This window comes from Chenopodium album, chromosome 15, assembly GCF_948465745.1.
Source record: "Chenopodium album chromosome 15, dcCheAlbu1.1, whole genome shotgun sequence".
NCBI lineage: Eukaryota > Viridiplantae > Streptophyta > Magnoliopsida > Caryophyllales > Amaranthaceae > Chenopodium > Chenopodium album.
The window spans coordinates 51,349,618-51,377,057 of record NC_137848.1 but is presented as its reverse complement, the minus strand read 5'-3'; the positions used below and the strand labels follow the sequence as shown (position 1 = coordinate 51,377,057).

The following is a 27,440-nucleotide window of genomic DNA, read 5'->3' as shown; positions in this document are numbered from 1 at the left end:
TTCTCACTTTTTTATTATGGAGTACTCGGTATTTTTAAATTAATGTAGTCCCGAGAGTGTTTATATCGGAGTGGAACGAGTAAATGTATATCGTTTTGCAATGCGTTTGAATGAGAAATAACCTGAACTCAATAATTGCACTTAATCTCCTTTACGATGCATTTGAAATTTTGAATGAGAAAATCACAAGGTTTTTTTTATTGATTTAGCCGAAATAGCTCAATTTGAGTAAAGACGTGTTCACTAAAATTAAATGTTGTTGTAGATAGTTGCTATGCCAATAATGTTAGCTATGAAATTAGATATTATGTGTCCCATGTAATAAAATTTGTTTTTTTTTCCAAAGGATACACTTGCACAAATTGGTCGTCATATTTTTAAAAATCCTACTACTACTTATGTTTTAATATAAGCATCCAATCTGGCTTTTGAATTATTCACATGTATTACTTTGACCCAACATATAATGAAACTAGTCATATGGGCACTTGTTAGTTGTTACAAGTGTCTCAATTATATATTTCCAACTTTGTATAACTTATAGGTGGTTATAAGTTAAAATTTTGCGTTGACATAAATGTTAGTAAAAAAACAAGGCACTAAGATTGAAAGAGAGGGACTACAGAGTATTCGATTCATATAGTGGTTGAACACTAAAAGCTATTCTAAAAGCCAGCTTTCAAACACGCCCTAAAATTTACCCAAATAACTACAAATCATGAACGGCCGATGGTGGCGGGATTTTAAAATGTGACTTATTCGTATACATGTCCACAACCTTATGAGAGTATATTCATAGGGGCTAATTTGCCATGTTGTCGATACACAATTACACACGAACTCCTAGCCCATATTGCAATAAGCCCAACAAATTGCCCAGAAATTAGGAGTAATACACTAGCCTAGTACGGACCACTGAATATAAATACCAAACCCATCCCCAAATCTTTCATTGTTTTTTTTGCCGAATTTCAAAACCCTAGAAATCCTAGCTTCACTGCTCAGTTAGAGAGAGAAAGTGGCAGCCATGGGAGAAGAGCTTGAAGAGAGAGAAATAGGTCCAATTTTTAGAGATATTCGTCGATATTACTGCGAATTTTGTGGTATTTGCAGATCTAAAAAGTTGCTTATCAATTCTCACATTCTCTCTCATCATCAGGTAATTGAATTTCTACACCCAAACGAATTCAATTTTTTCGTTAAATTTTTCCGATTGTTCCTGATTTTTGACGCATTATATGTGTTAATTATAGGAGGAATTGGAGAAAAAGGGAGAAGTTGAAGGTGAAGATAAGAACGAGGGGCAAAATTGTAATAACACATGTGAAGAATGTGGTGCTAGTTTCAAGAAACCTGCTCACTTGAAGCAACACATGCTTAGCCATTCACTTGAGGTACACTTTTTTCTGGATTTTATTGATTGGAAATAGATTTGAATTGTAATTTGTGAAATTAACAGTAGATTTTAAATGTAAATTAGTGTTGATTGCTGATTTCAATATAAATATGTTGGTTTACAGAATTATTGTTATGATTAGGGTTGTATAATTGATTTATAATGGAATTCGTAATGTTTTGAGCCAGGGTTGGATCAATTGTAAGGGTTATCTTGCTCGATTTGATAATTTATTGAGATAATCAAGAGCAAGATTATGTTTTTGGATGATTTGTGTGGAATTAATAGCTGATTGATGTTAATATTGCAGCTAATGAATTTATGTGGAAGTGTGTGAAGCATTGGATCCCAAAGAATGAACTCCAAAATGCAAAGAGGCTTTGTAATCTTATAAATCTTGACTGGACTAGTATCAGGACGGGGGACCGTCTGAGAAGCTCCGTCAAGTCAAGCCTCTTGACACGCACTATTATAAGGTTTGACGAATGGGCCGATTTTTAGTAGTATGAATAAGAATATGCCGGTTGTGCGTTGGCTTTTTTCCTGAACGCGATGCTTGTTATATTTGCAGAGGAGCTTTGTTTGTCCAATAAATGACTGTAATGCTAGTTATAGAAGGAAAGATCACTTAAATCGTCACATTCTTCAGCATCAAGGGAAGCTGTTTAAATGCCCTATAGAAAATTGTTGCAAGGAGTTTTCTGTTCAAGGGAATGTTAGTAGGCATTTGAAGGAATTTCATGAAGATAAGCCTGAACCTGACACCGGGAAGGGAGAAATTAAACATGTTTGTGAGGAAAATGGGTGTGGGAAGGAGTTCAAATATGCGTCTCAGTTGCGGAAACATGCTGAATCCCATGGCAAGTTTCTGCTTTGCCTCTGTTATTTTGAAATGTGTGTTGTATTAGTTGTGAAACTGACTGAGGATATTACTTGTTCAGTTTTGGAATCTTCAGAAACTTTTTGTGCTGATCCGAGCTGTATGAAACCATTTGCCAACGTCGATTGCCTCAAAGCTCATATCAGATCTTGTCACCAGTATGTTAACTGTGAGGTTTGTGGTTCCAAGCACCTAAGGAAAAATTATAAACGGCACCTATCAACTCATGGAGAGCATTTGCCCACCATACTCAAGTGCACCTTTGAGGGGTGTGATCACTCATTTACCACAGTATGATTTAGTAACTTATTACTCTCTCGTATATTGCTCTTTGAACAGTGTAGGTATTAGGGAATGAAATTAATAAATATGGTTTTTGACTTCAACAGAAATCAAATATGCAGCAGCATGTAAAGGCAGTACATTTGAAACTCAGACCCTTCATTTGTAGCTTTACTGGTTGCGGCATGAGATTTGCCTTCAAGCACGTGAGAGATAACCATGAGAAATCTACTCGCCACGTTTATGTGCATGTATACATCTTGTCTCTTAGGTTTTTTGACACAGTTTTTTACTTAAGCTAACAGTCATTTACACTTGTATTAACCACTAAACTGTTGTTTTTTCTAGGGAGATCTTGAGGAGTTCGATGAGCAATTCAGATCCAGGCCTCGTGGTGGACGGAAAAGAAAGCTTCCTAATATTGAGATGCTCATGCGTAAGAGAATTAGTGCGCCTAATCAATGTGACGGTGTTCTAGATGATAGCTCGGAGTTCCTGTCATGGTTGCTTTCAGATGATGATAGTTCAGAGAGTTAATTATTACAGGGCAGAATCAGTAGCTTAAGTTTTTTGTAAATTATGGGAGACTAGACTATATGTGGTGGATTAGAGTAAAAGGGGAGTATATATAATAGGTAGGGAGATTCTGGAAGTTGTATAATGGGCTGCTTATCTAGTTTTTGAATATTTGATACTTGGGTTTAATTCGCTAATTATACTAGAGAGTATTTTGTGTTTAGTATATACTTCGTATAAGCTACTTGTTTGAATTATCACTCTTGGGGAATGTTTCACAAACTTCATCTGTTCATCAATCTTGGTGAATGTTTTGCATCAAACTTCATTATAGTTCATAAAAATTACTTGTAAAAAGTTTCTCATCCTTCGCTCTCGTATAATCTCTTGCACAACATTATAGTTAGTCAAATTTTCAAAAAGCATCTATTTAAAGATTAATATACTATTTTTTTAATTAACTTATTTCAGAGAATTACTTTTTAAAATAGAACTAGTGAGTAGCCCTGGGCAATCGATAAATTTTTTAAAAGGTCGAAGTTTCAGCCACTATCACGATATTGGTTAAACTATGCTTGACTCGTATGGACCATGACCATAATACCATGCTGTGAGATTGCACAATGCAAGAAACAGTGTGCCTAATCCTAGCAGATCCTTGTGGACTTGTCCTGGGCTGGGTGTGGCAAAAATTAATTGTGATGCATACATTGGAAATGAGACAGGTCTTGGTTATAGCTGCTGCTGTGAGAAGAGAGCCTGCGGGTTGGTCTGTCAAGTTGGCTGAGGCTGCAGCTTGCAGATTCGGTATTCAGCGCAAAGATTGGGTTTCACTATGGTGCACGTTGAGAGTTTGAGACTGGTGCAAGTAATGTGGTTGCAGGGGTGAAAAAGAATGCTGATTTCTCTCCTACTTGTTTAATCTATGATGATATTGTTGCTCTCTCTAAGAATTTTATGTCGTTTATTATTTCTCATGTAAATCAGACAGGTAATACTTTAGGCTCACTTAGTGGCAAGGTGGGACTCTAGGGGTTGTGATGAATTTGTTCCCTAAAATTTAGTCGCTTTGGCGGAGCTAGACGTTATTTAATAATATTCCTGCCGGTTTTTTCTTTCTTTTTTTTTTTTTTTTGGGAAGAATATATCATTAAACCACAAGTTCATGTTTAAGATCATTGGGAGTAGAATTGAAGGCTGATGACTTGACATATATTTCATCCAAAATTTTTACTTTGACAAAGTCTAAAAAAAAGGCTAGCTCTCAAGTGAAACTACAAGAAAAACAAGATAGGGTTTAGCTAGTTCTCTTAGCTATACTGACACAAGAACTAGATTTGGAATGAGGAGCTAATTCTCGTTGGTTTTTCCTCAATTTATAATATTTATAACTTTTTAATTATTGATAAAATATACTCGTACGAACTACGAGTTAAAATGACGAAGCATTATACAAAAAATCAGATGCAAATAATTCATATACTTGTATTTGCTACTCCGTATTATAGAGCACTCCCTCCATCCTCCTCTATTTGTACCTTACATGAAGTCAAATTTCTTTTTTTGTTTTTTTTTTTTTTTTGTTTTGTTTTTTTTTTTTTATTTTTTATTTTTTTTGAAACCAAGTCAAATTTAAATTTTTGTTTGAAAACAATTTAACCAAACAAAAGTTGCGAGATAAAATTTCAGATGAAGTCAAATTTATTTTTTTATAAACTTGTATTTCTATGCCCTCAATAAAAAAGTACTACTTGAACATTTTTTATTTTTTTTTTACAAAAGTACTACTTGAACATAAGAAGTGTATTTGTGTATGAATAATATCAAAACAAATCATATAATTAAACCAAATGCAATAATAGTAAACCGTGTCTTTTTTTATTGCTCTTAAATATTAGTTTCTTTTTAAATATTAGTTTCAAAATATAATTATCCTATTATCCTATTCTATTTTATAATAATAATGAAAAAAAATCATAATGCATGGATTAATTTTTTTTTTTAAATTATGGAAAATTTGGTTACAAATTCTACTATAGCTAGGACTAGGAGTTAATTTCCTCATTTAACTTCATAAAATCAAATGTAAAAATCAAATGTAACTAATATTTCCTCATATTATTCATTAGCTCTAAGCTCTCTTTTTCTTCCTCTAAAGTGTGAGCATTTTATTTTATTTCTTTTCCACGCATAATCTTTACTGTCAAATTCATAATGGCTTGCGAAGATAAGAGAATGAAGTGGTTAAATACCAACAGACGCCATTTTAGAGTAGGACAAGCCGTTTTCGAGCTCGATGCAAAATATGTACCATTACAACCTCTTGGAAAGGGGAGTTACGGTTTGGTATGCTCTGCGATTAATCTGAATACCGTTGAAAAAGTTGCAATAAAGAAGATAAGTGATGTATTTGCTGATCAAGTTGTGGCGCTTAGAACATTGAGAGAACTCGTAATATTGCGCAATGTCCGTCATGACTACGTGTGATCGGATTGCGGGATGTTATGATCACTTCCCCTAAGAACACATTTAAAGATATTTACTTGGTTTACGAAATTATGGATAGTGATCTTGATCGAATACTCAGAACTCCTCAACCGCTTTCTTCTGATCACATCAAGTTTATCATGTTTCAGGTATGTTTTATGTTTCAAGATTTAATTAATTTTAACATTTAAAATTAGGTTAATTTGATTTTTACCACTTGGTACTACCTTCATAAAAAAAAAAAGGTTTTATTTTACCACAACATAAAAATAAAAAATAAAATTTGGCTTTTACCACCAATCACCTCCAACTAACGGCTTACGTTCATAAATCCGTTAGTGGGGCCTACTAAAGAAGGGCATCGTATCGAGCCGTGCCGGAGTCCCGGCGAGCCGTGCCGTGCCAAGTTTTGAAATACCCTGGCCCACGGCACGGCACGACCTACATGTCTGGCGGTCTGTGCTGTGCCGGGCTGCGTGCCAACCCTTTTTATTTTATTTTTTTTTTTAAAAATGTATGTATATTAAAAAAAAAAATCGATATATAATTTTTTTTTTTTTTGAACCACTTAAGTTTATTTTTTGAAGGTGGTAAAAATCAAAAATTCCTTAAAATTATTCATAGAACTAAATTTATTTACGTATATACTAATTTGTGTTTTTGTGTATGTAGTTGCTGGAAGGGCTAAGGTATCTCCATTCTGCGAACATAGTTCATCGCGATTTAAAGCCAGCAAACATTTTAATAAATGCAAATTCCGATCTGAAAATATGTGACTTTGGGCTATCAAGAACGTGCAAAGGTGAAGGTGAATCGTCCATGACAGATTATGTAGTAACATGGTGGTATAGAGCACCCGAGTTACTAGTATGCAACGACAACTATGACGCGGCAATTGACATGTGGTCTGTAGGATGCATCTTTGCGGAGATACTAGGGCGCAAACCTCTCTTCCCGGGTAAAAATCCCCTCGACCAAATCAAACTTATCATCAATTTTCTTGGAAGTCCTAGTGAATCTGATCTCGCCTTCATAAAAAGTCCAAATGCTGTTAAATTCATCAAAGGATTGCCTTATTCATATGGGCTTCGCTTGGAGCTCATGTATCCTAGGCTGATCCTTTGGCCTTAGACTTGCTGCGAAGGATGCTTGTTTTGAATCCAACAAAGAGGATTACAGTCATGGAAGCGCTTCGACACCCTTACATGGCAGGCATGCATGATCCAACTCAATATCCTACTGCTATGAGGCCTCTTGACATTGATATTAAGGCGAATGTAGGGGAGTCATGTCTAAGAGAGTTGATGTGGAGAGAAATGATGTTTTATCATAATGTTTGATGTCTAGAAACTTTAAGTTGTACTGAAAACAATTGATGGTGAAATAACTTGGGCATACTTTGCTTATTGTTAATGAATTCAAATGTGTCAAATATTTTAAAAAATTAATGACAAATCGTCCCAAATTCATTCTTAAATTTATTTGAATTTATTGTATTTATACAATGTCATCTTTCATATAAATTGCATATACACATAGTATACTTGATGGCATAAATGACTAGAAAATAATGAAGTGTAAGATGACGAGCAAAATCACGGTATTGTGTAGTTTTGCTAAGCATATTTCAGATTGTGCTGATTTTTAATAAAGAATCATCCAATACTTGTTGATACTAGGAACAATGTACGAGTATATCGCAAAATGGATGATTCTTGTACGGAAGGAAGATAGTATAGGAAGTTGAACAATATGACTCCAGAAGTCGAGATCCATGTTAAAATAATGGCAGCAATACATTCCCCTTTGTCATAGTGTAAAATCTGAAAAGAAAGACAGCAAATTATGGCTTGTAATACTGATCTTCCCATCTATATCAAAATTTTCAAGGGGAAGGATTTCCCTCCTATAAGAATTGCTCTTCAGAGTTCATGTTTGAACTTGTAGCTGTGTAACATATCTCAAATATAGATGCCATTAACAGGCATTTACAGAAAGGAATTGTAGAAAAACAACAATATACAGTTTTATAGGCTAGCACAACTATCTACATGTCACTACGAGTTCATCCCTTAACTGCTTTGGACATATTTGAGAGATTTAAGTCATTTTTCACGAAATTCTTTCCGGGACATGCCAAGATTTCGAGTAAACCTCTCCCTGTTAACCGATTCTAAATCTCGAGTAACACCTTCCATAAGAATATCAAAGCAGCGAAAAAGGCGTTGCTGTTGATCCACAGGCTGTTTACAGGACATCAAGAATAAGTGATCTTCTATGCCACAGAATGAAGGGTCACCAGAGGGGAGGGGGGGGGGGGTCAATTCTAAGAAAGCAAGATTTAATTTACCTGTGATGCCACTATTTCAGTTTTGAATTTTGAGTACATCTGCAAAAAACACAAACGCATAATCATATAAGCATTGACAATAGACAGATCTGACACATAATATCTAAAATATGAATAGAAAAGAAATGAGATGAATTCATTACTTCTTCACTTATGAGAATCAAACTCAGCATTGCTCTGCTAATACCCCATTGGGAGGTATTGTCTTCGAATAAAACTATCTCAAACATAGTCTTGAGTATCTGATCAATGAAAACACGTTACTTGTGAAATTCATAAAATTTCTTAAGTAGTTCGTTACATGTTGATAAGAAAAACAAAGGGCACCGGAACTTGGTTCAAGAAAGATTAAATAAGGCAAATGAGATGTAGAACTAAAATGGAATACTTTATAAGAAATACGTAAACAAAAAATTAAACTTACATGTAGAAAGATATCAGCACAATCTGAAATATGCTTAGCAAAATTAAGTAGAGCTGGTGAAGCAGACGATTCTCCCATCATAATATGATCAAAATAGAAGGTTGCCAAACTATTAATTGCAGAAGCACACTGCAATTCAAATGTTAATTACAACTGAATCAGCCATTTGTCAACAAATTGCAAGCTCATGTTAATTTCGTGCCAATGTGCCACACTATCTAAGTATCTTAATTTCGTGCCAATGTGCCACGCTATATAAACAAAAAACACTAGGTGAAAAAAGGAATTCGGGAGCATGACAACCAACACAAACCTGCGAAACAATGTTTGATTCTATATTCTTTATGCCAGAATGGAGGGATGTGACAATGTTCTTGAAAGTAGTTCCATCCAGGTTACAAGAAAATTTTATAAGCTTGCTGAAAAAAATATCTATAAAACTGAAGTAAGCCCTGGAGACCTGCCAATAACATTAATATGGAAATTAATAAGAAAATTATCAGAAGCAAAATGAACCATCAAATTAAATGGAGAAGCATAGTGACCAATAGCATGACTGTTAAGTAAAACAAGGACAACAAATTAAAAACATATTGATAAGCATGAATGATAAAAAAAAACAAGGACAACAAACTAAAAACATATTGATAAGCAGGGTCACCAGATATCTAATACAGTACTAAATTTCCTTAGCCTATTCAAAATTATACAGAGGGAAAGAGGGGACGACAAAACAAACTGAGAGACTGCGGCTTTGGTACAGGACAGCAAAACATCTACACAAACCTTTCTGTATGCTAATAAATCAACAACAGGGATTGAGAGTATCATCTTGAAAGCGATATCAAGAGCATCATCAAGGGCCTTGTCACCATATAGCTCAAACACACCAAAATTGACATAGTTGCCGTCAATTGCTGTCATTAAAAGACATCAGCGCAAAATATGTTAAGACAAGCTAAGAATAATTGCAAGCCAGGATTGGAAAGGCAAATGGAGAGCTTGTCAAAAAATAAAAATTAAAAATTAAAAAAAAAAAAAAAAAAATTCCTCCGCATACATGTAAAAAAAAATTGTGTCAAACAAAAGCAGACTTTTTCATAAGCAGAAATCACATTTCCATTGAAGTTAGATAGAAAACATTCCAAAATTATACACAATTTAGAACCATAGCTAGCAGATCTAAGATTGCTCTAGTTGCTAAATGGCAACAAATTCAGAGTGCATTTGCTATTACAACCACTCAAACAGCAATGCAGTATCCAAGATTAAAATTGAATCTTTGGAAAGCACGGAAAGACGAATTTTGACAGGGAAAATACTAAACTACCCAAGCATTATTGAGCGGACAAGGCAACAAGCAATGAGACCAAAGGAAGTACCACATTCAGGGTTCAGGCATGGGAAGAAGATGACAAAACAGAATTTGCATAGAAATCAGGCTTAGATGTAAAAAAATCCAGTAACCATTTTAACAGAAATAGCTTGCACCATATTACAACGATTCATTTTCTGTTATACTTTATATATTTAGGAGACGAATAATATTCCCTCTGTCCCAAGATATAGTTTTCGTTTTCCTTTTCAGGCAAACCAAAATGTTCTTCCCATTTCTGTTCTTTCCTTTTTAAGATTTTACTTAAAATGACTTTAAATTCCCATACAAACTACCCTTACTTTTCCCTAATTTTTTTCCCCCTATTAAATGCTTTTGGATTTTTCTACTATATTCATTATTGCTATTGTACTTTTCTTGAATTTTGTCTTTGATGTACTTTTACAAGCTTCTCCTACTATTCCTTAATTCCCGTGAAATATGGGAAACGGGAACTATATTATGGAATAGAGGGAGTAGTACTTTTCAGGATTGAGTATCATCTCAAGAATGAGATTGATTTCTTATTCGGTCAGGTGATGTATTTAGCTTTTCTTTGGGGACCCCACATTAAGCCTTGCCTAAGCATGTCTCTATCTGATGTAATGTAATTCTAGATTGCAGGGTTTTTTTAAGCTTTTCTTGATTTGAGTAGAATTTTGACCACCTTTTGTCTCCTCATTTTATAAGTTACTAGAAACTATCTTTAAAAAAACAAAAAACAGATACACCACTGTCGGGGAGGGGGGGGGGTAAACTGGTAATTGTAACCTTTCTATTTTTACGCATGCTAATGTATAAACTATAAAGTAAACATATTACTGTTGATATTTTGGAAGTATGTGTTTAGCCGCATTTAATAAGCTTCCACATGACCAAAATTGTTCTCTAGTAAAAAATCACCAAAAGTAGTTAAACAAGACTCTGGGTATAGAGTAACATCAAAAATGTGCAACCAAAAAAACAAAGGAAGTAGAAGGATGGGACTGGGATGATGGGATAAGACTATGGGAAAGCTCAATTTTCAAAGTACATACCACTTGTTAATATGGAAAGAGAAACCCAAATTCCTTTGTATTTGGTCCTATAGACATCTTTTGGACCAGAAAGAGCAAGAATTCTAGACCCATAAGCAACAAGCAACTTGCTAACTTCCCAGAAAAGCAGTATGCCATTAGGAGAGGATTGGGCAAACGTTAAGCGCTGGGATTTATTTAGAACTAGCTCTGCATAGAATTTCAGCAATGGAGTTGTCACCTGCAACAGACTTTGTGATTAATCATCATAATCTCCATTACTCATTAAGGATGATCCCTCAAAAAGAAATAATTAAAATCAATGCAGATACAAGATACTTTGATTTTCTTTAATAACGCCGAAATTGCCTGGATATCTTGACTTTCATTAATAAGCTACTCCCACTAGATTAAGTAATCCTATGATCAATACTTTTTATTAGAATGATGGCTCAGATTTGATCCACTCTTAAAACATGCCAACTGGAAAGGCAATCATATGATTCCTAAAAAAAAAAATCGCTTGTACAATACATATCACAATCAAACTCAAACATGCAGATAATCAGGTAAAACCTACAGCATGTCATGTTATTGTCAAGACACTATTATGTAAAACCATCTCAAGGGAAAAGGCAGCTTACCTCTGGACAATCGATCCAAGTAGCAATAGCTTTCAAAAGAAGAGGCATATGTGCTGGATATAACCAATCAAAAAGAAACCCATATGCCTTGCGACTGAAGTAATTAATGAAATATAAGAGGTTAAAATTTTTTCTCCATAGTATTAAAGATTTTATAGATAGAGCAAAGAGATGTGGCTTAGTTCCCGCACATCACCTGTGTATGGCCATTGCAATTCCTCTTATATCCCGCATCAGCCCAGCTATAGCACATTTTACAGTCTCATCCCGAAATAACGGATCAGGAATGGACTCAAGGTTGACAAAAACCTATCACCACCAACAACGATAAAACATATAAAAAAGAAAGAGGTCTAATGGTTGCAACTTCCGTTATAACACCAATAAAAGTACACTACTAACAGAGAGAGGTCCTTTCAATGCAGCAACGATTGAATTTTAAAACTCACTGTCATCTTAATATAGTAACAGTTAACACACATACCTGTTGTAAAGGATCAATTGCTTGCTTAAACTTGACAATGTTATCTTCCATGAACATCAATGAACCAACAGTGAAATAAAAAGTGGTTCTTCTACGAGCACTGTAATCTTTTAAGAAAAGAAAATGCTCTCTCTGATATCAGCAACACAACATGAGCCAAGCAGACACTTTAATTAGTACCAGCTCTAAATATGGGAGGAGGACAGAGGGGGGGAGGGGGAGGGTTCTAATAATATATAAGGAAGAGGACTTAAGAAGACCACTTACATTGTGATTTTCTATTATATAATGAATAGACTCCAGCTTTAAAAGAAGTTTTCCCGTCATTAACCTGAATAGATTTGATATTTTATTATACATAAGAAAGAATTTTGTTTTTTAAAAAAAAAGATTTTTAAGTCTAAAAGAATTCCAGTAGCAATAGAACAAACCCAGATGTCATCTCCGAGAACAGAGCTAATGTTTGATCCAAAACCTCCTCACTCTGCAAAGAGAAGAAAGGTCCCCAAAAGAACTTAATTCTGACATAAATTTTAACAATTGGGTAATAAGCATTCCCCTTTATTCTCTTTCCCCATTTCTTATATGATTATCTTAGCCACGAACCTTTAAGGTGTTCCCCTAAGTTTTTATTTAGAATATACTTCATCTAATTGTTACCTCTGAACAAAACTTCAGATTATTGGCGATTTTCCGGACCATGACATCCAAAATCAACACATGATCATGTAGTCTAAGAAGTTCAGACAACCGAACATACAGCAGCTGCAAGAAAAAAAGAAAAAGAAGTCAAGAACACTGAAATTAACCTTAGTATCATTATATGATGATAAGATTATGAATTTAATCAACAGCATGCACTTGCCTTCGCAGCATGCAATGATTGGCCTCCTACGTAACTCTTCCTAAAGTTTTCAAAGAAACTAAGGACTGCAAGTTCAAGCCTCTGCCTGCTGAGTTCACCATATCTCTAACACATACAAGCAAAACAAGAAAAGCATTAAAGCAAAAATAGAAGAGGACAAAAGGCATCATACAATCAATCTGCAGATCAATTCTACCACATAAAGACAAAATACTCGCACGTATATTGAAGCGAGGAAATTCATATTTCTAAATGTCTGCTATTGCGTATAAAATTCCAGGCCAAAAGTAGATATAAAACTGGCAATTGACAAGAAGCAACTTCAAATGGTGAAGGCCGAAGGGCCAGAAGGATAGCCTACGAAGAAATGACACACCATAATATTGTACCAGCATTCTTAGATTTTTATCAAGGTTTGGTACTGCAATAAAGAAAATTCCTCTATTTTTACAAAGAGACATCAAAACACCCCATAAAGAGTTAAGGCGCGGTACCTGGACATATGATCCAGTGTCCATGAAATTTATCAACTGCAAAACACGTGCTGAAAGGTCTGCATCAATCACTTCATTTGAAGTACAACTGCAAGAGAGATTGCTTACTAAATTAGAGGCTTTTGCATGCAATATATAATTAAAAAATAATAATAATAATAATAAAAAAAAAAAAAAAAAAAGAGGTAAGAATTAAAAAATCTATACCCGGTATATTGCTTTACACTCAGTATGGCACCCACTATATGCACCATCCATGCAAGCTTGGTCTCCGTTAATACAACAGTGCTACTAGTCACATACTCCTGTAGTTTTGTGCCATCCTGAGTCATGCAACCAAATCATACATTAAGATTTATGCGTAAGTTTAATAATTAAACGTTGACAACAAGAAGGATATAATATACCATATATTCTTGTAAGAGAGGGTCCATAGCATTTATCAAATAGGTAATGCAGCTCTCACACTACAATAAATAAGAAAAAAGACAAAAATTGAGAATTAGAATCAGCTCAGCAACTACTCCACACCCCCCCCCCCCAACAAACCAAAAAATAATTAAAAAATAAATAAATAAAAGAAAGAAAAAGAAAAAAAAAAAAAGAGGAATAGAAGAGTAGGAAGCACACAGCAGTAATCTCTGCATAATTGTCAAAGGTCAAGTTTCCATAACAAGACAATTTTTCTAGCAATACAATGCAAAACAATCTTCAGGACCAACAGGTCAAACCTGAAATCTGAAAAGATATGGAAAGAATTTGAGCTGATCCTGCATTAGCTCAACCTTATCAAGAGGATCTTCTAAAAGATCGTCTGAGAACCCAGCCTGTCCTAACAATCAGTCAGATAACTAAGTTAAGAAAGAGGCAAAGACAAATATATGTAGCTAAAAGAAAAGCTGGGCAAGCAATTATATCTTAACCTGTACTGAATCAAAACGTGAAGATACAAATCCTTCCAAAATCTTGGGCACAAACTCATCTAAGCGGTAGTTTGTAGACTTGTCCTTCAAATATGGTAAAGATGTCACCATTTTGGACCACAGCTCTAGAAGATAATAAATACTGCTGCTTGTCCACTGAAATGGAGAAACTCAACATTTTCATACAAATTGAAACATTTACTGCTATACAAAATTTTTAAAATTTTAGCTTCATCAGGTAAACTTCCAGAGGTTGCTAAGACTGCAATAACCTTCCAAGACTGCAGAGACTTCAATGTGAAATCTGATATTAGGCCTATCCATGAGTTGTAGAACTCCACGCTCACGACCTCTGATAACTGTCACAAAATTTTACGCAGCATCACTTTTAGCATTTAACCTATCCGTGTAGTACTAAGCCATGAATTGAGCATACCATTTGACATTTAAATGTTAAACCTCTCTGTGTACCTGAAAATTCACTTTAAAACGCCCAAGGAAACGGCAAAGCTCATGGTAATTATCATGATGATTAAGACCTGTTCCCAAAGTAGAGTTAGAAATAGATAACTACTGCTGTAAATTGATATCCTGCTTTTCTTCACACACAAAAAAAAAAAAAAAAAAAAAAAAAAAAAAAAAAAAATTGATACCCTGCTTTATTACAAAGATATCCGTAATAGGATTATTTCTAAGTATAAACAATTCTAAAGCATATGAAACAAATTTTTGCTTAACAAGAAATAATTTTGTTTAATAAATTCTGTAATGACTTTTTTAAAAGCCTAGATTCCTGAAATTTCTAGATTCCTAATATAGGTACTGTAAGTTAATTTCATCATATTTCGACTTCAAGACTAAATATAGCAGTCCCGAGAAATTGAGGTATCATGAACTAATGGATACAGGATTTCATATCAGTAACATAATTAACATTGTATCACATGACCTTGTATCTCCCAATGTCCCAAAATGGGAAGATTACAGTGCCAACTTGCCTTTATACATTATTTCTACAGCTATATATCACTTACTACGATTTAATAATAACCCTGTTTCAAAGAAAGGCAACAATAGACTTCACCATTGAGTTATTCGAATGGTAGATAAAATATTTTTTCATAATATAAGGATAATCTTGTCAGCTTATTGTAACTAAAGACTTACACAAAATAAGTGATTAGAAAATCTTTCTGACTGGTGGATCAAATTAGTGCTCAGCTTAATAATTTACAAAAACAACAAAGTTAAATGTGCAAATTGAAATTACGATAAATGAAGGTTAAAACAAGATACGTTCAAATCAAAATAAGCCTACATCTACAGGCAAGGAGATCACGAGTCTATTCATTACACTTTCCTAGAGAGATTACGAAGAAGAACATGAATTAATTCTAACAGACTTATTTTTCCTATTTCACTTTACATAAACACCTTTTAAACATTGCTATTTACTGGAACTAAACCCATTTACAAGCATGCAAGTTAATGCTCATTATTATATTTAACCTCTTTATCAAGCATACAAGTTAATGCTCAAGCGAAAGACTTGGAGCAATTGATCAACAAACTAACCTTTCCCTGTTTCAATAATATCCTTGGAGCCCATCATCAATGAAGTCAAAAACTGCTTACGTGTGGTACCGCTCATAAACAAGGATCTTTTAACTAAAGTCAATCGCCCCAAACACTCCAAAGCCTTAACAGAAAACATTGAGCAATCAGTGTTGAGGACAAAAGAATTTTACACACACATTGAAGCGCAAAATAAATTCTTACTTTCAAAAAGCTCATCAAACATACTGCAATCAAACATTGACAACCATTACATCTATGTATTGTAAGGACAAAAATAGTAAAAATTATACATCAGATAGTGATAACATCTTTCAAGAATTATGTTCCATTTCAAGGGTGAAAGTTAAAGGCGTTGTACATATAAGTTCGGAGGCAATTAATTTATACTTCTGGTAAGAATAGGTTAAAGAATGAATCAACGACCCATTATAGTAAGATAAGTTTCTTTGTTTTTTTACTACTAACCAACTTTCTATCTTCTCTGCCCATTCCCCACCAGCCAGGTGAATTTCAACAAGGGGCGACAACATTGATATAGGGTAACCTCCAGTACGAACTGTCCACAAACATCAATTCAATCTGAACTTTTGTATCATTTCAATGTCATGTCCACCAAAAATAGCATAAATCTAACAAGTTTCCCCCTCTTTGCACCTTCAACTATCCTTTTGAGCCAATCCTTAAACTGCCTTCAAGACTCTGACTGTGACATGACACCAAAGACTAAATCAACAAGCAAAAATTTTCAACCCTCGTCAGGAAAATTCACATTTACACCCTTTAACTTCCTCTCCACTAATTTTTCATATATGAGAAAATTTTGTGTGCTTTATGATGGAGAAGGTGACAAAGGTAAAAAGAACATTGTTATACTGATATGCAAATAAGAATAAGGACAGGTCAATTTGTGGTTCATAAGATATGCTAAATCCTAATGGGAAACAAAGTTCAAATCAAAGTGCACGATAATGCCTATACCATCAACACTATTTCAGCAAATCCCATGCAAACTACTTTCTTTGGGCTACTCTTTAAAGTATAGGAGTGGAACTGAAATGAGGTTTACAATAACGAACCTCTTAGCTTCTACAAGTGAGAAATAGTACGGGAATGGAAGGAACACATCTCTCTTGGAACATGGCTTGGGGTGGGTCAATTGAGATAGCTATTTTGAGGTCCCTTAGGGTGAAAGGTAAGAATCAAATCGTAAAATGCATTTCCAATCATGATTTGTCCCTTAAAAATCCCTTGACCTACCCCCAACTATAAGCCTTTGATCATCTGCATTCCTCTTCTTGATGCCTAGCATTTATTTTGCCCTTTGCCGATGGAAAATAAAATTCCTATAGCTTGTGACTACCCTAACACGAATCTAGTTTGGCAGCTGCTAAAACCCCCTTCCCAGCCTTATACCTAAGAACATCAGAGAGTGGATCATAACTAATCTAAAGTTCTAAACTACTATTCAAAGATTGGCAGCTTTCCATTAAATACTTTCTTTCCCTTTGTCGTCCTAGATATTTGAAAGCTGAGGAATAAGCAACCATGATCTTCTGCATATTGCCATCCAAACAGCCTATATATTTATAGTTCCCCCATCCCCACACACACTTGATGGGCCATCCCATATTGAGGACTAGTACCACAGGCATTGCATGTACATGTCTTTTGTCAACTGGTCATTGGTTGAAGGGCTTCCCAAAAAAGAATTAAACCCCTTACCGAACCTTTGCAGATCTTATGGGGATCAAGAAAGGACTTTAAATTGCGAGTGATAAAGGCTGTGAAAACGTTTATCATCATATCTGCTAGCAAAGTCACCATAGACATGCTCAACCAGAATAATCTTGAACATAACTTTTACTTACATTTGAATGAATGCAAGGAGAGAAATCATATTTCCAAAGAGCAAAATCCTTTCACTACAGCGAGATAGAAGAACCACCTAGCTCTAGTTATTTGGATCGTATATTAATTAATGCCATCTTATCTACTTTTTTCACCAAAAGAAAAGAGTGATGGTAGTTAAAGACACCATGAAGGTCAAAAGCAGAGAGATGAAAGAGGCTAGTCTACAATGATAAGATATAATAATTCCCATTAAATAAATTAACCAGGCATTTTTTAGACAGGAGATAAATAATATGTATGTATACAAGTATTATATATTTCACTACCTTTATACTACGTATTTACTTTTAAGCCCCTAAATAGTATCAATAAGTAGTTATACTTGCATCTTGTCAATCAATCAATCAATCAATCAAAGCCTTAATCCCAAAAGTGGGGTCGGCTAACATGAACCAAATTTGATTATTCCGTGTAGTCATCAACATAAATCTTTCTCCTCCATCCCTTACGATCCAAAACTTCATCCTCACGTAAATCCATGCACTTCATATCCTTCCTCACTCCTTCCAACCAAGTCATCTTTGGTCTCCCTCTTCCTCGTTTAATCCCTCCATGGTCCCACTCTTCCACTCTTCGCACCGGTGCACCCTCGGGTCTCCGTCTTACATGTCCAAACCAACGCAGACGATTTTCCCTTAATTTATCTACAATGCCCGCCACACCTACTTTCTTGCGAATAACCTCATTTCTGATTCTATCTCTTAAAGTGTTTCCACACATCCACCTTAACATGCGCATTTCCGTAACCTCCATCTTTTTAATATGCTCTTTCTTAGAAGCCCAACATTCTGTACCATAGAGCAACACTGGTCTTATGGCAGTCCTGTAGAATTTTCCCTTCAACTTTAAGGGAATGCTGCGGTCGCATAGCACTCCCGTGGCCGCTCTCCATTTAAGCCACCCTGACTTAATCCTGTGGGTCACGTCTTGATCAATGTCACCATTCTTCTGGATGATCGACCCTAGGTACTTAAAACATTCACTCATGGTCAAATCCTTTCCATCCAAACTCACCACTTCATTGCTTGTCCCCCTCTGAGTGCCAAAACGACATACCAAATATTCAGTCTTACTCCGACTTAGCTTAAACCCTCTAGATTCCAACCTTTGCCTCCATTGCTCCAACTTGACATTAACCCCATCCTTAGTCTCATCCACCAAAACGATATCATCTGCGAACAGCATACACCATGGAACCTCATCTTGAATTGGTCTAGTTAATTCGTCTAGAACCGTTGCAAAAAGAAAAGGGCTTAATGCAGACCCTTGATGCAATCCGATTGTAATAGGGAAATCTTTTGTCAACCCTCCGCATGTCCTCACATTTGTTGACACATCCCGATACATATCCTTAACTAGGTCTACATACCTTCGTGGGATACCTTTCTTCAACATTGCCCACCAAAGTATCTCTCTTGGCACCTTGTCATATGCCTTCTCTAAATCAATAAAGACCATATGAAGATCTTTCTTCTTTACCCTATAAAACTCCATCATTTGTCTTATCAAATGGATTGCCTCCATAGTAGATCTCCCAGGCATAAAACCAAATTGGTTATCTGAAATGCTTGTGCATGCCCTCAACCTTTGTTCAATCACCCTTTCCCACAACTTCATAGTATGGCTCATAAGCTTAATTCCTCGATAGTTAGAACAATCTTGAGCGTCTCCTTTGTTTTTATAAACCGGGACCAAGGTGCTCTTCCTCCAATCTTGTGGGATCCTTGTAGCCGTCCATATCTTGTTGAAAAGGTTTGTTAACCAATCAATACCAATCTTACCCAAACACCTCCACACCTCTATCGGTACCCCATCAGGGCCAACCGCCTTCTTAGGTTTCATCTTCCTCAGTGCAATCTCCACCTCTACTCTCCTAATCCTTCGCACATACTCCATGTTGATTTCTTCATCACTCATAGAGGTATCTCCTATCACAACTCCATTACTTCCATTAAATAATTCATCGAAGTACCCCTTCCACCTGTCCTTGATGCCCTCCTCTTGCACTAGGACCATTTGGTTCTTATCTTTGACACACTTCACCATGCCAATATCCTTCCTTGCCTCTTGTCTTCTCTTTGCCATCTTATAAATGATCCTTTCTCCCTCCTTGGAATCAAGCTTTTCATAAACCTCCTGATATGCCTTTTCTTTTGCTTGGCGAACAGCTGCCTTTGCCTTACTCTTAGCCTCCTTATACTTGCATCTTGTCAAAAAAAAAAAAAGTAGTAATACTTGCATTCTTATTGTTTTGCTAGATATTAGAATTTTAGGTTCTATATGTTTTATTTAGTTAGCATTTCACTTCTGAAATTGTTATGATACTCCTAGATTTACTATTAGACTTTTAATGATTTTACAGCACATCATATGAGATTACAACGAAAGATATTTAAGAGCCCCAAAGAGCAACATTTGACGGAGGGAGAACAGAGTAACAACTGACAAAGAACCACAATTGACTAACCAACTGAGCAGTTCTACCTCATGTTCTCATTTTACAGTAATAATTTTTAAGTCTGAGTTGGTGATTATTTTGATTACTTAATTTGAATACTTAGCTCTTGTAGTTTAAGGTGTGATGTTATGCAATGGTGTTTTAGAGTTTGATAAAATCGCCATCGCAGTCCCTTTGTAGAGGATAAAGGGTAACAGGAATCCACAAACATTTCACTTAGCATTTCACTTAATTATCTACTGTCAGATCCTGTATTCAGGCTTTTTGACCAAATCATTTCCACATAGTCAATCTACACATTGTCTACCAATTATACATATTCCAACTCAGGCCAGCCCATTTTTTATCCCTTCAGAACAAACTCAGAGAAGAAAATGACATAAGTTAGAGAACTCACTAATTTTGAAAGAGGAGGACTGGTGACTGCATAATAGTCAAAATATATTTGTACTGTTGAGGGTTCCTCAAGGACTGATCTCCAGGAAACCGGAGCCTGTCACCCCATTAAAAAATAGTTACTGAGGAGAAAAGACTTGTAATAGAAAATTTCAGTCAGATTAAAATATAAAAACCATTTTCCACAATATACCTCAATTATAGAACTTTCATCTGAGCTTTCATCAATTGATGATCCCATAAAATCAAAAGATAGACATTGTAGAGAAAGTGAAAGAGCCAGCTCCTGCAATTTCTGTTGAGCTACATACCCAAAAACTCTTAAGACGGAAGAAAAATAGCTACTCTATAAAAGAAAATGGCTACAGAATGCCTAAATAATTACCATCACTTTTAAGTCCATGCAATGATGTAAGGGAGATTCCGTAAATTTGCCGAAGCGCCTTATCTTTGAACTTGCTTACCACCCTCCGATGTAGCAGCAAAGGTAACCCTGGAGTTGGCTGTAGTTAAAATGAGTTTGACACACCAATTAGTAGATAGAAATTGATGCAGCTTCAGTAGAAATCAATAATAATCAATCCAAATGATAACATCAAAAAAAACAAAACCTATGAAGGAAAACATTCAAGATTTAACTCTCCCTAAATTTATTCCAGCAATAAATAACAAGCCAATTTGATATCGTATCTGATAAAACTTACCCGATTCATCTCACTCACAAGCTGATTCAATACCTTCAAACCCATAGCATAATGAGCGGCTTCTTGCTGCAAAATTAAGCACAGGCTCAAATAAAAATATCAAGACCAAAAACAGCAATTGCAGCAGAAAAGGGCACCAATGATTGACAGTTCAAAATAATCAGATACCTTAAAAGAAACATATACTTACATTGATTCACATAAACATTAATTTCCAACGTTTACAATTTCCTAGAAAATATGCAAAGGGCTATACTCACTAACCTGATTCAAAAAGTTCAGAGAATCACTAATGAGCTCCTGGAATTTATCATCAACAAACCAACCAAGTTTTGAAACTCGACAAACAAGTTGAATCAACGAAGTCGCTACAAAATGCTCCAAGTTGGCACTTCTAGAAGCCAGATAGTTTACAACATGGTTGCCTTCAGATTAAAGTCACACAGGACAAATTAGAAAAAACAAGAGGGCAAAGTTCCAAGTATACACATTGTCAAAATACAATAGTCTGGATCATCACAGAGGATTCAGATACCTAATTTTACTTTTCACTATTTACAATTTTACTAAAGGATTCAAATACCAAATTTTACTTTTTAGTTTTCACTATTTACAATAGTATAAATCATCATAAAGGATTCAGATACTTTATACATAGATATGAAGCAGGAGCAAAGGCAATTAAACTTGTGGACACGAAGTACATCAAAAATCACTTAAAAGGTACAGAATTTGAGGGGGGAATTACGAATTTGAAGCTGTAGCTGCAAAGGAAGCATATTTTGAGTGACGTGCTTCAGCAAGCTTGAGCTAGCAAATAAAACTGCATATGGATTTCTTGCATTCTCAAGTATGTATTCCAACTGTGGGATGCAACTGGTATCCTGGGAGAAGCATTTCAAGGTGTTCTCAGCATACGCTCGCTCAGCAGAGTCTAGTGAGTTGTAAAGCATCTCGCACAAGGCTTCCAATTGTTCCAAGTTATCCATGTAGATGATGTAGCAAAATTCCCCCAAATGAAAATATGCAAGCAAAGAGCAAGTGTATTTTCAAATGCTTTCTCTTCTTTGCTGAATATGGCCAAATGGCATCTGCAAAGTTTTCACGAAATCCAAAAGAAGAGTCTAGATGTACATTATAAAATGAAGTCTTAATTATGATAATGCTACAATGCACATCAATAATATCAAAAGATGAGCTTGAATGTTAAAAGTAAAATCATAAAGCTTGATCATTTACAAAAAATGCATACATAAGGAATTGCTTCTGCTTGTTTTACAGATATAGATACATGGAAATGGCAGAGTATTAGTCAATGACAAATTTTGAAGTTACAGGGTGTGTTGAAAATTAATTACAACTCAAAGTTAAAATGCCATCCTACTGCTCTGAAAACGAAATCACAACCAATTTATGGTCGATAGAAGGGCAGCAGGCCAGCAGCAGACCTGAAAGCAAATATTTAATAAAATTCAATTAAACATCATTCCAATTTTAATGTTCAAGGACTTTAAAGATGTACAAGAAGAAAAAAGAAAAAGAATAATAAAATTATTCCAAAAAAGAGAACAACCAACAATAGCCAGTAGCAACATAACTGTATTATACAAATAAATAAAAAAATATTAAACCCGACATCAATACAAATATAGTATGAGATACAACAACATAACTGTGGCAATTAAAATTGAAAACTAAAAAAGCGCTTGAAACAGATCCCTCAATGTATGCCAAAAAAATCAAGTATTTGGCCACTAGAAGGAAATAGGGTACTGAGAAATCCCTCTGAACTAATTACACAGAAAGAAAAAACAAGAAAAAAAAAAAAACAAAGCATAGTTGTATCATAGATAGAATAAATTTCAATTTCACTGCATATCATCCACTAAATATCAGCAGTAGAATTGGGGAGCAAATCAAATCTTTATCATGGGCTGTGTCGACTAAAAGCCACATGATTCAAAGAATACGAGTCCCTTACTCCTGTGTAGAAATGTAGATACTTTAAACATGACTCGTTTTAAATATATAAAAACATGATCACCCACATGAATGCTAACAGCTTAAATATGCCCAACAATATGAGCAATATGAGGGCAATCCAAATTACACACACCGACCTCAAGCAGGCCACTAATCAATCAATCAAAGCCTTAATCCCATAAGTTCCACTAATCAATCAAGCAGGCCACTAATATTAAATAAAAATTGGTGAGTTCCAAAAAAATTCAAGGAACTACCGAATGTAATTAATCAATTACATTTTACAGGCTCGTCAATTTAAATCTTTTATTTCATTGACAGTAACCAATAGCCGAATAATCTATCACTGCCAAGGGATAGAAATATATCACAAGGTTGACGACTTAATCGATTTCAAGAAGTGAAATTAGATAGATGAGCAAAAATACTAGTCTCTCACTCATCAGTCGATTGAAGCAAGATCAACTAAGGCTCTAAATCAAACTGCCATATCTCTAAAATTCTGACAAATCAAGCCAACATTTCAATTTTAACAAATTAATCAAAATTATCTTTTGTCAATCTTTGCCATTAAAATCTCGATTACAGTCCTCAAAATAGTTCCATCTAATGACATCAAAAAGAACAACGAATTTAATTAATATTAGCATTGATTTCAATGAAACCGAATTCATGTCAAAATCCATATACTCAAACCATTCAAAGCTTTATAAACAATCCAGTATCATGTGAAAATAAAAAAACAAACGTAGACAAATTCAACAACAACAACAAATTACTAGCAAAATTCACATAAAAAAATTCAAGATTCAAAGAAATTGAAACAAATTGAGCAACCATAATCGTGTTGGATTCCAGAAACCCCAGTAACAAAGAAAAGGGTTTAATCAAATGAGAAATTTTCAATCAATCATCATTCATTTCATACTTCATTGTTTTCACTTCAAGTTAATTCACATTGTAATTAAAAAAAAATAAAAAATACATGCATAAATCCATTTTCCAGATTGTTTAATCATCGGATTTTTATCATTTTTGATAAAGAATTAAAGGAAGAAATCATCTTACAAATGAAGGGAACCAATCAAATTGAATGAGCAACGCTTGAGATTATTCAGAATTACAGAGTGAAGGAGAAAGAAAGGAAGAAGAAAATGAAGAAACCTAGTAGAGTAGAGTAATTGTTGGAGTTTATATAGAGAAGATTGGGTGACAAAATCGATAGCGACACAATCGGCGATGTTGTAAATCTCATAGAGAAGTTGAAAGAACATGTGACCCCACCAATAACGCTAAAGATTGCATTGGATCGTGTCGGATTCGTATTTTTTTTTTTGAAATGTTAGCAGGAATTTCATTACAAATTAAGCTCCGTCAAGTCTAATAGACCTTGAGGGAAAGAGTTAAGACATAAGTTCCGCACAATTACACGTGTCCCATCTCGCCACAAGATGGGCAAACGTATAGCATATTTCCTACTCTACGCGTGAGAAATCTTAAAAGCATTAAATTTTTTTGCAAGATTACAAACATCATCAAATCAAGGCTGATCTTGGTTACTGTCGAATTTGTACTTATTAGAAACACAAAATACTATGTATGTCCTATAAAATTGGATATTATGTCATATGTGGTACAACTTATAAGTATGTCGGAGAATTCTAAAAGCACATAAAATTCAATAAGAAATAAACGCTAACTAGGAAAACACTACGAGTATTAAGGTTCGATTAAGTTGGTATAATCATAATTATATGAAAAATTTAATTCAAGTAATTATGAACCATTCCAAATTATTGTTCCTAACAATCCCTTACACGTGTCTCTTTTGTTTATTGAGGGTGAATTTTTCCTAATAAGTTTCTTTAAAATTAATTAAGATACAAAAATATTTAGATAGATTTGTAGTATTACTCCGTATTAAATATATTTTTATAGAAAAAAAATTATTTGGATAATTTTGTAGTAGTATGTATAATACATTAGCATAAAAATATACAGTAGTCTTATAATGCTAATGTACGGAGTATTTTACATTTTTATCACCACATTTTGTGACAAAGTAACAATTAAAGTTCATTTTCTAAAGGTAGATATGATTAGGTACAAATTTACAAAATAATTGATTCTTTGTTTAATACTTCCTCTGTTCTTTTTTACTTGACCTGTTTCTTTTATCACGCTTGCCAATGTAAAACTTTAGCGATCAATAACTTTAATTCTTCATAAGTAAAAATTATAAAAGTTGTATATTACGATAGTACTTATTGAGAAGAATTAAAAAAGATATAATATGAATATATTTTTCCTTACATATCACTCACAAAAGACGGTCAAAGGAGAGGTGATGAATAGTGTAAAAGTCAAAGCGGGTCAAGTAAAAAAGAACGGAGGAAGTAGTTTACATGAAAGAATTGGACTTCTTCTTTTCATTTTGCTGATTAATGGTTGAAGTAATGAGAGTGGATCACATTTTCTTAAAAAGAAAAATACGCTAAATTTGACCGCCTTTTATACCAAGGGAATGGAATCAAAAATCCAAAATGTATCATTCCTATCCTTGCCTCCTCGGGTAGGTTTTCCATCATTAGTGGAACGATTCAAAGCAAAAATATTGAACATATACGCATACGGGTGAGGAGTGACTATGCCTACATTATACGCATTGTAAGGCGACAAAAGATAAAATGAACATATTTACTTTAAACGATAGATAGTTAATACACCATTTCACTATTTCAGAATTCCTGAAACAGCACAATTTCCGGGCAGAAGAAGCCAATATTAATAGTGATGGTCATCACATACAACTAGGGATGTCAGTGGGGCGGGTCTAGTAGGAGACCCGCTCCATCCCCGCCCCATCGGGGCGGGGATGGGTCTAGCTTTGGCGGGTCGCGGGGCGGGGATGGGTCTAAAATCCATACCCGCCATGGGTTATGGGGCGGGGGTGGATTTAAAGTAATACCCGCCCCATCCCCGCCCCGCCCCGCCCCGCCCCGCCTGACCCACCCCATACCCGCCCCGCCCCGCCTGACCCACCCCACACCTGACCCATACCCGCATTATACCCGACCCGTCCCATATAATGCAATAACATATTTCGTTAAATATTATACAGCAAAAAAAAATGTTACTGACTTGATTAAGGAAGTCTCTAGACACTAGACTTCTAGAAGAAAAAAAAACCATATTCATTTTCATTCTCAACCCTAGCCGACACTATCACTCATTCACTCTCCTCTCCTCTCAAGCTCTATCAATCAGACAATCACCACCTCTGAATCTCGCCGCTGAGTTGTGCGCTGATCAACACTCCGATCTACATAATCCCTACCTCTTCCTATATAATCGGTACTATCTCAATCTCTCTTACTCGTTTTTTTTTATTTATTTTAATTTCCCAATTATTTTTTCCCCAATTATTGATGAAAAATAATTTGACAAATCAACTAAGAAATTGATTAGCCATAATTCTGTCCTAGATTCTAACTAATCTATTTCTGAATGTTTAATTTGACTCTAATTCGTCTGATACTTTGAATTGTTTGGTGTTATGATTTATGAGTTACTACAAATTTTAGTTTATAGGATATACATGTTGCTAATTTGCTACTCCGAGTATAATGTAATTACTTGTACTTTTGAGTTGCATGATATTGATATTAGTTTAGAAAATGTTTTGATAATTTCATTTAATTTGAAGTTCTGGACAGAGGGCATACTTTTATTTTTATTACCCTTGTTCTGGTCTCTTTAATTGTGGGTGGTTATAAATCTTATTTAATTAATAATATTATTATTATTATTTTTAATTAAGTCACATTGAATTTTCAGATTGTAGAGAATACAAGGATGATGAATATGCTAAATTGGTGGGAGAATTAGAGGAAGAATTTGAAACATGAGATATCGATTCCAATACAAGTGAAGTTTGCACAGCACAGAATAATTGAAGGCTTAGAGTTATTATTATGTATTTTTAATATTTGGACTTTAGACAATTTAGAGTTACATTTATTTGTTTAGAGTGTATTATATTAGTTACTGTGTTTTTTTTTTTAATTATGTTAAGTATGTACTGCTAATTTTTTTTATTTTTTATTTGAGCTGTTAACTGTAGGCCTGTAGTACATATTTTTTATTTTTTTTAATAATAGGTTTAAATATGTTATTTGTGGTGGATTTAAGGTGGGGAGTTGGCGGGTACGGGGCGGGGATTACGTGGGGTTGAGACGGGGATGGATATCCACGTGGGGATGGGGCGGGGGTGG

General features: G+C 34.8%; 2 protein-coding genes and 1 pseudogene across 2 annotated transcripts; 2 read left to right on the top strand and 1 right to left on the bottom strand.

The window, feature by feature from the left end:
• Positions 1–969: 969 nt before the first annotated feature.
• LOC145583324 (transcription factor IIIA-like) lies at positions 970–3,397 on the top strand. Its single transcript, XM_081640555.1, has 6 exons — positions 970–1,159; positions 1,254–1,394; positions 1,968–2,256; positions 2,338–2,567; positions 2,666–2,809; positions 2,907–3,397. The coding sequence occupies exons 1-6, from the start codon at positions 1,028–1,030 to the stop codon at positions 3,093–3,095; spliced, it is 1,125 nt and encodes a 374-aa protein (XP_081496681.1). The 5' UTR covers positions 970–1,027; the 3' UTR covers positions 3,096–3,397.
• A 1,891-nt stretch (positions 3,398–5,288) lies between these two features.
• LOC145581396 (mitogen-activated protein kinase 7 pseudogene) lies at positions 5,289–6,901 on the top strand (annotated as a pseudogene).
• A 569-nt stretch (positions 6,902–7,470) lies between these two features.
• LOC145583322 (uncharacterized) lies at positions 7,471–24,439 on the bottom strand. The gene is made up of 30 exons (XM_081640552.1): positions 24,235–24,439; positions 22,542–22,631; positions 21,932–22,274; positions 21,448–21,608; positions 21,184–21,249; positions 20,865–20,982; positions 20,673–20,782; positions 20,481–20,576; positions 15,712–15,835; positions 14,608–14,675; positions 14,409–14,495; positions 14,137–14,292; positions 13,945–14,040; positions 13,621–13,680; positions 13,421–13,536; positions 13,214–13,301; positions 12,720–12,824; positions 12,515–12,619; positions 12,286–12,338; positions 12,122–12,185; positions 11,855–11,986; positions 11,567–11,679; positions 11,371–11,464; positions 10,748–10,967; positions 9,122–9,252; positions 8,649–8,795; positions 8,336–8,464; positions 8,055–8,153; positions 7,912–7,950; positions 7,471–7,804 (listed from the first exon to the last, which is right to left on the bottom strand). Exons 3-30 carry the CDS (start codon positions 22,170–22,172, stop codon positions 7,667–7,669), a joined length of 3,156 nt encoding a protein of 1,051 aa, XP_081496678.1. The 5' UTR covers positions 22,173–22,274; positions 22,542–22,631; positions 24,235–24,439; the 3' UTR covers positions 7,471–7,666.
• Positions 24,440–27,440: the final 3,001 nt, after the last annotated feature.

What these genes read in the sequence shown, in the direction of transcription:
- LOC145583324 (XM_081640555.1), top strand. Translation starts at nt 1,028, where the DNA reads ATGGGAGAAGAGCTTGAAGAGAGAGAAATAGGTCCAATTTTTAGAGAT. An exon ending in GAAACATGCTGAATCCCATG is followed by an intron (nt 2,257 to 2,337) that starts GCAAGTTTCTGC and finishes TTACTTGTTCAG; the next exon opens with TTTTGGAATCTTCAGAAACT. An exon ending in GTGATCACTCATTTACCACA is followed by an intron (nt 2,568 to 2,665) that starts GTATGATTTAGT and finishes TGACTTCAACAG; the next exon opens with AAATCAAATATGCAGCAGCA.
- LOC145583322 (XM_081640552.1), bottom strand. Translation starts at nt 22,172, where the DNA reads ATGGATAACTTGGAACAATTGGAAGCCTTGTGCGAGATGCTTTACAAC. An exon ending in CTCTGAACTTTTTGAATCAG is followed by an intron (nt 21,250 to 21,447) that starts GTTAGTGAGTAT and finishes TTAATTTTGCAG; the next exon opens with CAAGAAGCCGCTCATTATGC. An exon ending in CTCTCTTACAAGAATATATG is followed by an intron (nt 13,537 to 13,620) that starts GTATATTATATC and finishes TGCATGACTCAG; the next exon opens with GATGGCACAAAACTACAGGA.